Source organism: Platalea leucorodia (genome assembly GCF_965183815.1).
Source record: "Platalea leucorodia genome assembly, chromosome: Z".
NCBI lineage: Eukaryota > Metazoa > Chordata > Aves > Pelecaniformes > Threskiornithidae > Platalea > Platalea leucorodia.
In genome coordinates this window covers 71796721-71809163 of record NC_138858.1, presented here as the reverse complement: position 1 = coordinate 71809163, position 12443 = coordinate 71796721, and the positions used below count along the sequence as shown (strand labels likewise).

At 41.0% G+C, this 12443-nt stretch overlaps 1 protein-coding gene across 2 annotated transcripts in view; it reads right to left on the bottom strand.

The window, feature by feature from the left end:
* DGKQ (diacylglycerol kinase theta) overlaps positions 1 to 12443 on the bottom strand; it is a gene marked incomplete at its 5' end in the record, with an annotated part of 101811 nt that overhangs the window by 47491 nt on the left and 41877 nt on the right. For both annotated transcript variants that reach the window (XM_082336758.1, XM_082336759.1), the window contains 4 exons: positions 3171 to 3239; positions 7839 to 7992; positions 9439 to 9564; positions 10214 to 10299. In XM_082336758.1, coding sequence (XP_082192884.1) covers positions 3171 to 3239; positions 7839 to 7992; positions 9439 to 9564; positions 10214 to 10299 — 435 coding nt within the window. The remainder of the gene's footprint in view (positions 1 to 3170; positions 3240 to 7838; positions 7993 to 9438; positions 9565 to 10213; positions 10300 to 12443) is intronic.

Genomic DNA, 12443 nt, shown 5'->3' with positions numbered 1-12443 from the left:
CACCTCCTCCCTCTCCTTCTTCACTGACCTTGGTGTCTGCAGGGCTGTTCCTCTCACGTATTCTCACTCCAGCTCACTCCAGCTCACTGCAGCTCTTCAGCTGCAGTTGCACAGGTTTTTTTCCCTCTTCTTAAATATATAATCCCAGCGGCGCTACCATCGTTGCTGATGGGCTTGGCCTTGGCCAGCGCTGGGTTTGTCTTGGAGCTGGCTGGCACTGGCTCTATCAGACATGGGAGAAGCTTCTGGCAGCTTCTCACAGAAGCCACCCCTATAGGCCCCCCGCTACCAAAACCTTGCCACACAAACCCAATACACAAGCCTACTACAACAGTAAAGAAACAAAAAGGAACACAGACCATTAATTCAAATTTTATTCCAGTATTTATCTACAGACTTTGCATCCTTTCCTATTGGAAAAGCATGTCTTTACGAGTTAATATTATTCAATTTGTTCTGACTTGTTTTCACTGTTTTTAAAAATATGCATCTGTAAAACATAGAGAGCTGGAATTAAGAAAAGCTACAATATTCCAGAATATAATTCAATTCAGACACTCCTGAGGGAAGCATGGTAACATCCCAAAAGATGTGGCAGATGAGTCAACACACAGAAGCTAACGAGCAGCTCACTCTTGACCCATATTACACAAATGGTATTCTCTAGAGACGTGTAGCAGAGGTCCAGCACGCTATAACCATGCCTTTGTCATGTTTAATTTGCTAGGTTATGACTCCCCACACACAGAGAGGCACAGAAGCACAACGGCTGGCAGGTGAACCCCAGTAGCTTTGTCAGGGAAGTTGTAAGAGGAGCCATGCCTTGCCCTGACACAAGGGCATGCCCCATGGACTGAGGGTGGCCACCCACCAGGTGATTCCGCAGGAGAAGCTCTGTGGGTCACCTCACTGACTCAGGGTGTGGGGCTCTAAGAGATGCATGGGAAGAGCATTCTGGGATTGTACAAGAGTTGTTAGAGGATGTTTAGGGGAGGAACCAAAGGCAGGGGAAGGGAGGGATCAAAGCAGTTTGGGAAGGAACAAGTATGGGAAAACAGAGGGACAAGGAAACAGAAGAAGCTGGTCACACGCAAAGAGGTTGCTGGCTGGTGCACCTGCCTGGCCATGCCCTGCACCTGATCAGCACAGTCTGTCCTGTCTTCTCACTAAATGCTGTTTCTAACTCTTTTTGTGGGTGTGGTTTCCAGTTTTCTGCATGCATGTGTGCATATAGGTTCCTGAGTGCAGCGACTGAAGCAGGACCGCAGGTCACTGTGACCCACGTGTCCATGGTGCCAGCAACCAGAGTGACAGCTGTTGTTTTCGCACCAGCAAACATAAGGTTGGACTCACTGGCATGCAAGGTAAGTGGCCAGGGAGCCACGCGTGCATGCATCTCTGTCAGTGAGGCATGGGGTGGAGATGGCTACTGGAGGGACCAGGAGGTCCAGGATGACTGCTGGAGAGACCATGAGGGCTGGGGGGCCACCGAGAGACCTAGGGGGGGAAGGGGTGCCTGTACATATATGTATGCACACATACATGCACACAGCCACACACACCTGTATGCATATACATACATATGTATCAAAATACATATATGTATACACACACACACATTCCCACTAACAGATCTTCATCCTGCTCAGCCACAGAGGGGACAGGGTGCTGTAGCAGCTTCACCTCTACTGGGGTACCAGATCTGTAGACCCCTAACATCATTAAACTAAAGCTTTCAAACATTTAATCTTTTTTTTTGTGTGTGAATGGTTTGTTTTTAAAGAGACATTAGAATCACTCCCTACCTATTGAGCTTTCTAAATCATAGCAAAGTTACTGGGCTCTACATTAACTTCTATGTTGTGGAAATATATTAAGAGGAAGCAATTTGTTTTAATGCTATTGTTCTATTTAAAACACAAACAATGATTCTTTACATGAGCCTTGAAAATGTACCATCTACTGCTGCTTCTCCAGTCCACAGATGGACACTGTATTCGAACAGATTAGAGTTTGTATCCCGCCCCCAGTTTTCCTATCTTTTTTCCTTCTTTTGATAAGGCTGTCTAAAGCTGAACTGTCCTGTACTAGTACTTTCAACCAATCCAGTTGAAATATCTGTATACATAATTTGCTCTCTTTGACAGTCTTGAATAAGGGAAATAGCCTTAGTCAGTGAAGTGTAAAAGTCCTGACATTCAACCACTTATGTCACTTAAAACACTGGAAAAAGTGAAAGTTCCTTAGGGAAACTGCAGTTAGTCAGAGCCTAGTCCCAGAATAAGGGAACGTGGTGGACTATAACTTACAGTTATTAAGAGACAGCAGTTTCAAATTTTAAGAAGTGAAATAAGAGCATCCTTGAGATCACTTCCATAACTGAGTTAATTATTGTCTGAGCTGGATTTTTTAAAAATCCAAACAGCATTTGGACAATTATCCTATTAATTTTCTAAGAACTTTGGGCTAAAAAAAAGGAAAAAAAACCCAAACATATTTATTGATTTGAAATTTCAGTTTTTACAACAAGCCATGCAGCTACATTAGGTAGCAGGTACCATGTTGTTCTAGTTACTAATGAGGATGTAGGGGGTGGGATGTCCTTAAATTGTGGTTGGCTTCACCTTGTGAAAGGTAAGAGTTTGGCTAATACCAACCCCAGAAAACTCCACATGCGTAAGAATTTAACTGCATAAGAAGCAACCAGCCCGGCTCAATCCTGATGCGCAGGAATACATACACTTTTACTGCAACATGCCCAAGGAAAAAAAAAAAAAAATTCACCTGGTATCTTCAGTAAGATTTGGATCCAGCTATCTTAAAAGAAAAGGGCTTTGAAAAGACATGCTGTCTGCCCTTTAAATTAGTTGCTTATCTATGGATTGTTAACACCGTGCTTTCTTTCTTTGACTACCAAGTAGAGAGAAATGATCAATTTGTCAGGGTAATGAACAGATTATCACTTATGCCAATCTACCAGTGGAAAATAGTGATGAGATATTTGTAAGATCATGGATAAATGTGTTGGACCAAAACTTTGGACCTCAAATTGATACCTAGCATTAGAAAAATAGCCATTTAATATTTTTTCATAAGGCAAAGCAAGTTAAGGTTATATGAATAAAGACTGGAATGGGTGACTATTCACCACTTATTAAAATTCTGCTTACTTGAATCTGTTGAAATTTGGACATCTTTTGCTGATCCCTGTGTTGACCCGTCAACATCATCATCTTCATCTGTGAAAATAGAAACATTTCAAGAAAGAATTCTTGTTAATTTGAATTGGGGAGGGGGGAGGAAGTGTTTGTCATTTAAGGATGGTTTCCATCAAAGAAGCTAACACAAAAGAATCCAGTCAGAAAAGCACACTTTCTTCTTCTGCCTATTTTATGATTATAATCTATACTATAAAAACAGCATTAAAAAAACCAAACCCGCATTCTCATGTAACTACTGGGAAGGCATACCTGAAGTCCTTCGACTATTAGCTTTAATACTGCAAGTACTGCATTTCACCCCTTTCTCAAGCTGCGATGTTTGCCTCTGACCAAAGTACATATGGTTTCCATTAAGTTTTAAATCACGAAATCAGTCCAGGAATTGGAGTAACACATTTCCAGTCAGAATTATGGGTATTATATAAATAATTTCCATAACTGAAAAATAGATTTGCTGACACCCAAAGACAGAGAAATTACTGCACTCCAGAAGTGGACTTCTACAGCAGCTCATCACTGTCACTAAAAGCTAGGAGCTAACATGTCAGACAAAAACACAGCCTGTAAAATCACACATAAAACACTTAGAAAAGACTAAAATAAAAGCTACTAACATTTACATTTGCTTCTGTAAAGATAACACCCTGACTGCATTCTCATTCCTGACACTCACGCCCATACAGGAAGACTGGTGCAACTCCAAATGTGGTAAATTTTTCTTCTCTAAGGGTAGCAGTAGCGTGCAACATAAGCCAAGCCAGTATGCTGACTGTTTAACAGTATTCACATGCTCACCCTTTGAAATTCCCAGTCAGTCTTGATTAGGATGCAGAAAAAGCTCCCAAAAGATAGAAGCCAGGCAACACCTTTATAAAAACTATGTCTTGCAGCTGACGGAGAAAGCAGGAAATCAAAGCACAAAATAAGAGAGAAAAAATAACATAAAATCAGTAAAGACAGATCTTCAGAGCAAAAGAGGTACTAGGGAAGTCAGAATCCTAATGCAGGAAAACTTTCCAAGAAGCGGAATCACAGCATGTCAAGAAAGGTACTTAGCAGAAGTCCTAAACTGGAGACCAGGTACTTACTAAATATTTGGGTAATGCTTCAAGTGATTACAAGAAAGACCAACAATAATGTTTCTTGGTTGGAGTTTGCAAAAATAGAAGTGTTGAAATACTTTCCTTGTTATGGTTGACAGACAAACAGATTAAGTTTCAAACTGGGAAGAAATTTAGACAATATGGTACACCCTGAAATAAATGGAAGCTGAATGCCTTCTGGAATTTCACTTCAGACAAAAATCAAATTAAAAAAAGGATAAGTAAATACAACAATAAGAAATGAAAGAATTCTTGATTGCTCCCAACCCTTTCCTTTTTCTACATTTAGATGGGAAGAAGCTGACATCTTTCTTTTATTACTCTTTCTCCCTCAGTCTGTATAGTAGGGAAATCTACACTAACAGCATCTTGAAACTATTCCCAATGAAATTCAATGACTTCTTTTGAAATAGCTAAGACAGGAGTCATTTGGAGGAAGGGGAGATAGCTGCTCTACGATTGCTTCCCCTGGTAGTCCAAGAGTTTTGAAAAGCCACTTTCAGGATGGAGATGTTCACTGAATGTTGGCCATGAAGCTTAGCATTTACTCAGTGGCAAAAGCTAATCCGGACAAATGCTGCCCAGTAGGTCAACGACGATGTGCGCATTCTCTGCCTAGGACAAGTCATCTGGCACTTCCCAACCATCAGCCTGGGAAGAACTGTGCCTGCAGCAGTTAACTCATCCAGTGACTGCCAACACTTCTTTGGTACCGCAGACCGGTCTTTTCACAATCTTCTGAGTGATGCCCTTCATCAGCTGTGGCAACAGAAGAGCACCTCTGCGAATGCCATGGTGTGAGGACTTCTGAACAAACATGCTCGCGCAACATGTCCCACGGAAGTGAGGACAGAAGTGCTGATTATCCTAAACAAAGCTGGAATGCTCCTTGCTCCCTGGAAACATCCCTAATGTGCAGGCAATCTTGAACGAGATCTGCCATCCCAAGCCTATGCCTCCCCCTGGAAAAGCAGCAGCAACTCTCAGGGCAGTTGTCCTGAGCTGCTCCGTGCTCAGAGGAGCTTCAAACACATCCTGAAGAGTGTCAGGGACCTGCTGGACCCATGACACATCTTGGTAACTTTCAGCACATGCCAGGAGCTAGTGGGTTTTTGAAAGAATATGCAGATCTGTTCTGTGAACATGGGTAACAAGAAGGACTACCAGGCCAGCGCACTGAGCTCCCTCAACGCAGGATGACGTGAGAATTAGTTTAAGGCAATTCCCAGCTCTGCCTTTAAGGAAGAATTTGGGCAGAGGGAAAGACCTGTGTAGCGATGGTATTCAGTGCCTTTGGCAGGGACCTGCAGACAGCTGATCTCCAGCAGATGACTGAGAGCGGCAAAACCTCAGCAACAGGTCTTAAAGCAAGCCTCCTTAGGATGCGAATGGCGTAAGAAGGAGCCACACATGAAGGCATCGGACTTGTACCTGAACATCAGGGACCTAGGTGCTAAAACAAGTGTCGCACACCATCATCACCTAAGGAAAATCAGAACAAAACGCCTTATGCACAGCAGACTGCAAGGCAGGTACCGCACCGCAAATATTATTCTCCATGCCTTGTGCAGAGCCACAACCGTGTCCCACTGACCAGGAAAAAAGGAAGATGTCAAGTGCTGGGGGAAGCCATCAAGTACAGAGGTACACCTGGGACCAGCAGCAGGAGGAAAGGGGAGCATCCCCACGGCTGGGCCCCTGCTCCCCTGGGCGTCAGCAGCCCCTCCACCCTGGGAGGCCACTGCCCACCGCGCGATGGGGAGCTGAGCCCAAGGAGCAGAAATTCTCACAGACCGGCAGAAAAGAGATCTGGTGTTAGAAAAGAGATTTTTTTCAGGAGGTTGCTGTATTTTATCTAGGTATATGCAGGATGAACACTATGAAAACGCATTCTGGCTTTGCAAATGTGGTGGATTTTCTTTCTTCTTCTTCACATCACATTAAAGCACTGGAAATGGTCCAAATTAAGTTACTGAATACTTCCCCTTCCCCATGCGCCTGTTTCTGACCACCAGCTAATGACTGATCTGCACTGCGTTCTCTCAATTCAAAGTACAAGACATACATTATAATTAAAAAGGAATGCAAAAAACATTATTACTTCAAAAAAAACTTGAATATGCGCAACATGATCTCATACACTTAGCATGTAGTCAAAGTCTTGAAATGGAAAACCTCCTCTTCCATCATGTAAAATAATGAAGGAAGAGACTAGAAGATGCAGCTGTAACCTTGGATTCTTTCACTCAAGGTGGTCTGTGTTCAATTTCTACTTGGAGATAATTTAAAAATTAAAAAGCAAAAAGTTTAAGTCTGATGTATTAAAAGAGCATACCACTGTTTAAAAGACAAACTTAGTTAAGATCAGAAAAGTCACACCCAAAGAGGCTATTTAAAAGGTTTGTGATTAACTTCTGTTAATAATAAAACAACTTTATCTTCACTGAAGCCATTGGGACACTTGTAGAATACTTAACAATAGACCTGAATCAAGGTTCATAACGAGTCTTCCAGCAAAAACAAGATCATCCAGATTGTTTGTTTCTGATATTTCTTATGTTGGAAGCATTAAAAACCCCATGACTTTCAAGCATGTGCTGTACTTCACCTTCCCCTACCAACAAGCAAAATCATTATAAAGAAAAATAACTTGCTGAAAAAACATGCCAAACACCAAAAGCAACCTCCTCTCCCCCTTCACGCTTTCATAGGTCACTTCAGTGTATTGAGGTTATGTAGACTTAGGGTCACGCAGTTTACACAGTAGCAGGACGCCTGCTATAGCTTCTGCACATGAGAACGCATGGCTCCTGCTAGCGATCAACTGCCTTCACCAAAACCAAACCTCCATGTTCAAAGCAGAAAGTTCAAGAACAACCTGTCAGGTTGAGAAAAGTGTAGTGGCAAATATTTAAGTTCCGTGACCTATATTTTGCCTACCTTTTATTTGCTTTCCTGTTGTATTCAAGCACCAAAAGAAAGGCTTCACAAGAATATAATAATCAAAATATAAATTAGAAAATACTTCAGCAGCTTAAAAAAATTCTCTTGTTCCTAAAGAACTGTTAAATAAACATACACTCTAGATGGCAGCAGAACATTACCCTGCTAAATACATGATCTTTCAGCACAGAAGTCTTAAAAGGGCAGATGCTTAATCAGAGGCAAATAAAAATACCTGTATACATGATATGCCAAATAAAAACCAACATGTATATCAGCAAGTGTTTGTAGCAGTGACAACACTAACCTGCTAAGCAAATTTTTGGATTTCAGGTTTTCACTTTCTGTATGCTTACTGTTTAAAGAACAGTTTTCAAATTGCCCTGCACCAGTAAACAGAAGTTTCAGCATTGTGCACGCAGTCTGCATTTAAAAATCTCTATCCTGTCCCAGAAATAGCAAGAAGTTATAGCATTGCCACAAAAGCCAGTGAAAATTAGTAATTGTGAATTACAATGCTAGGTTAAACATGTTCATCCATTAAGTTGCATTCAACTTTGAAAGTTTTTACCTGGTTCTGTTTGCAAATTTTCTGATATTCGAAAACAATGCAGTTTGCTGAAGTTGCGAGAAAATAGTTGCACACAGCTTGGAGGAAGAATCATATTCCTTAATCTTCCAAAAGTACATTCTGGTGTGACAATTATGTAGCAAGCAGCATGAGCCTATAAATAGATGCATCAATTAACACTTAGTGAGACACAAAGACAGCAGATTTGTTTATAACAAAATATGCACTGGAACTGCAAAACTCAGGCTAGGACATACACAGACCTTTTGTAAATCACTTTCATGAAATGAGTGACCCATTTTTCACCCTAGATTTTCATTTGTTCCGTTCAGTTTTTATATAACCAATAATGCGAAGTCTTAACACGTGAAGAAACTCCCAAGTACTACAAACCTGCTCTGTTAATAACTAAAGGTTTTTATACAGCTATGTAGAGAAGTTTGAAGTTTTGGCTCAAAACCTGGATCTTCCATTCTATATGGATATTTACAGGGGGAGGTGGGAAAGGTAGGCAAGTTACACTGAATAGCTTGAAAATAGCAATATCCTCTTACACAGCTGTTCCCACTTGCAGATTCAGAGATAACACTGTTTGGAGTTTTATTCCAAAACACAACTGGCTAGTTTCTGCCTTTATACTTGTGCAAGATCTTCTCCCATTTTTGAATACACATACCTTTGTATGTGTGGCCATAGAGCATGTTACATCTGTTAGACTGTTCTCAAAGACAGCCCCTCCCACCTCAGAAATTATGAATCATATTAAAAATAGAAAACCTACAGTATTTTTAAAAAATTTTAAATTAGTCAAATCATACCTGAAATACTGAATAACCTCAGAGTTTCATTTTAAATTATTATTACATAGAGTACCTCATTTGCACTAAGTGGCAAATAAATGATTTATTACATAAGCTTTTCAGTTCCCACCGCATCTGGTGCTACTTTGCACTTTCACCATATTTCAACAAGAGGTAGCATTAAATGGATGGACCAATTGTTATCTACACAGCAGACTGTCTATCAGTATGTGAAAAGCTGTGCCTTTCATGAGGATTATTGAGGGTACCATCATGTTGCAAAAGAATGAAACATGCATCATGTGAACAAAAAAACACAGAAACCAATACTGACAGCTTAAAAAAACCCAACCACACAGGTTCTACACTGAAAGAGGAATAAGCATATTAGAATGGTAAGTCTTTGACCTGGCAGAATTCATGTGATTTGAAAGAAATTCTGATTTCACAAAGGAAAAGTAAGTGCAGGATTCTAAGCAGGAATCTACAATGATTAGTTCCTGTTAAATTTTAATTCCATTGGATTTACATAAAGTTTAACTGTGATTTTGAGAATTGTTCATTTTAATGACTAACTTGGAGGGGATTTAAAAAAATCAGATTTTCCATCTAACTCATAAGTATATATATATATTTATATAAATAAGTGTATAAATGAAGTGTATTTATGAAGTGTATATAAAGTATACTTATAAAGTGTAGAAATAAAGTATATTTATATAAAGTGTTTAAATAAGCATGTGCTTATATATCTCTCTCTATATATGGTTCCCACAAATATATGCAACAGCACAACATACCAGGATGCCACACCATTCACATCGCATGCCAGAGAGCACCTCAGAAGAGCCACAGGTTTTTTTGCAGACTTCACAACGAGCACCTGAAGAAAGGTTTCCCTCCCTCCAGTGGTGGTGATAAGTATCCTGAGGGAACACATCACGACTTAGCGTTACACGAAACAGATACAGAAGCACCTTCAACCCAACTTTAAAATCAGCAATTCAAACAGCTCTGAGGAAACAGCAACACAGACTAGGACATTAAGTATACATAAGTATATATATAAACAACATACTTAAAAAAAAAATCCTGAAAGGTCAGTATTATGCATGTATTTTACAGTGAGAAGCCAGGCAGTCTTGCGTCAGACAGACTGCAGGAAGCCTGAGGAACATGATAATGTTTCCCAGGGACACAATGCAGCCAACAGCTCAACATGCAGAAAAAAAGAGTTCCATGCTAGCTTCTACAACGCCAATTTTTAGATAAGGTGCTTGATTTTTTTTTTTTTTTTCTCTTTTTAATTAGGACATTGTATACATTGCACAGACTTTTCAGCACGGCTTCAATAAGCATTGCAAATACGTCAGAATTTAAGTTCATCTCGCTATCTGCGATACATTCTGAAGCCACACGTTTCCTTTGCCTGCCAATAAGGAACAAAAGTGCTTTGATAACTGGCAGCATGCGAAAGAAAAGGCCAAGACTCCTCCCCCTCCTCTAGCCCATGTTTTCACAGCAAAAACGCGAAAACGCGCGCCCACTTTCTGCTGCAGGGGCATCCGCACTTACATGGCCCTGGTGCCCATCCTGGTGACACTGCCGGCAGTCACTGCAAGCAAACAGGATACAGTCTGTGTGCACGTGTAGCTCACAAACTAAAAGCATGAAAACAAAAAAACTTCTTTAAGTTGGAAACCCCAGGTTTTTCGCAGCTCCTTCCTCCCTCCCTCCTTCTCTCCCTCCATCCCCCCAATACTCCTCCACTACCTTTTTGCACCATACTTTCTTTCCTTCATGCTCTTTTCTGTTCAGCAAAGATAGGCAATAAAATAAGTTTATCAGTATTGTCCTGTCTGTTGCTCCATTTCCTTTGTGTTAAACTGATGCAGCTACTACAAGGGAAGGCTGAGCTAATTTTGCTCATAAGCACTTGTCATATTTCCTCCAATACAGCAAGTTAAATTTGTAAGAACTGTTTGGCTTTTACAGCTTTAGTCTCACAGTTTCACAGGAACCGCTGCCTACTCCAACTATAATCGTGCCTGAAGTCTACTTTGATTTAATCAAATGCAAAAAAAGCTGAATGTTAGAAGCATTAACAGAAAGTTCTCCTTCTGCATCCAAATACCACCAAGTCTTGAGTGTAAAGTAATCATCATCTTGACGCAATACTCCGTTCCCTTTTCAAACCCTTTTCCAAACCCTACTGCAGAGCAAGCGGGCGCTTCACGAGTGGGTTCAAAACAGCAGACGCTTTTTCTGCTGAACAGCCCCTCTCCCCGTCCCTGCAGCCGTCAGAAGCACAAGGAAACAAGAGGTGAGGTGTGCTCGAGTCCCCAGCCCCAGCAAAGCAGGAGGCACTGCCGCCGAAATGGCAGCGGGGCAGCAGCGCACCCCCCCTGCCCCCAGCCAGGAGCCCCCTCTCGCCCACGGTCCCGCGGGAGACGCGGCGGAGGTCGGGTCTGCCACCGACCCGCGCCGCACGCCTGCGCTGGCTCGCTTGTGTTTGCGAAGTCATACGACATACGCCGACGTCACAACATGAGAAATGACAGGAGGACGTCAATCTCAGAGATTGCAACAGCCGGAAAGCGTGTTTTACTCGGGAAATAAATCCTTTTTTATTGCCAGATGACACTCAACGGAGTTAATCTGAAACCTGACCAGAATGAACTGGTATGTTAATCTCAAGAGATTTGTCCAAGCTATGTCTGCATTCAGTAAATCACCATTTCATTGTCAGGAAAGGGAAAATAATAATTTTTTCAGTGCACTCTCCTAAGCAAGCTTAACACTCTCTTCCAAAATACCTGTTAGATACTGTAGCTGGAAGAAGTTTTAGTGAATCCTGTAAAGTTTAGGCAAGTTTGGTTTTGGATAAAGTACCAAAATTTTTTTTATTTAAAAGCTGATTTGAAGTATCAGATGTGAAAGAAAAGAGAATATACACAAAAAAACCAGCTAAAATGCTATGCTGCAAAGGATCAGTCATTAAGGAAAAAATAAAACTAAAAGATCTCAATACCTAGGTTCATTACTGCAAGAGTAAGGCAAGTTCTCTAGGGACCTCATAGACAGAGATGGATGAAAAAGATCCTCCCCTAGCTGCTTTTAAAGACTTGTGTATACAAGTACTCTGGGAAAGCATCCGATTTTTCATCAAGTAAATGAAAGTAAGAGGCAAGCATCAAATTCTTCAAATATTTTTTTTTCTGTTCTGCTCATACAGGTTACTGCTCCAAGCACATCAGAAAAATCTGAAGACCGTAAACTGAAGATTGTAAGGTGACAACTGCACGTTAGCTACGTTACCTGAAAACATCTTGAAAACAATATTAAATTACATAGAGAATACTACCTCATTTTGAAATCACTCTCTGGGCTCTAGAAAAAGTGATCAGCACTAACACTGTCTTACTCTAACCCCGCAGAAGACCATGATCTATCACCACACCAAAGCAAAGCCTCTTTTAACAGGGCTAACTAAGGCAACCACAAGATTTTACGTACAGCTCCCCATACTGCATGCCTTCACGGAGCTCAAGAACTTTCACATGAAGTGCGACACAGTCCCTCCTCCACTCACATTTCTCCATATTCATAGATGTAACGGGAATATTTTGCAGTTTTGCCAATTCAGCTACCAGGCAAACTAGATGCTTTGAGTCATAACCTCACTAATGGTAAAAGTTTCTGTAGACCAAATTACAGCTTCAAGGAATTAACAAAAACATTGGGATTTTTATCATTAATTCTGCTAACATAAGCACATGTTGCCCTTTGCTGTGCTTTCTAAGAA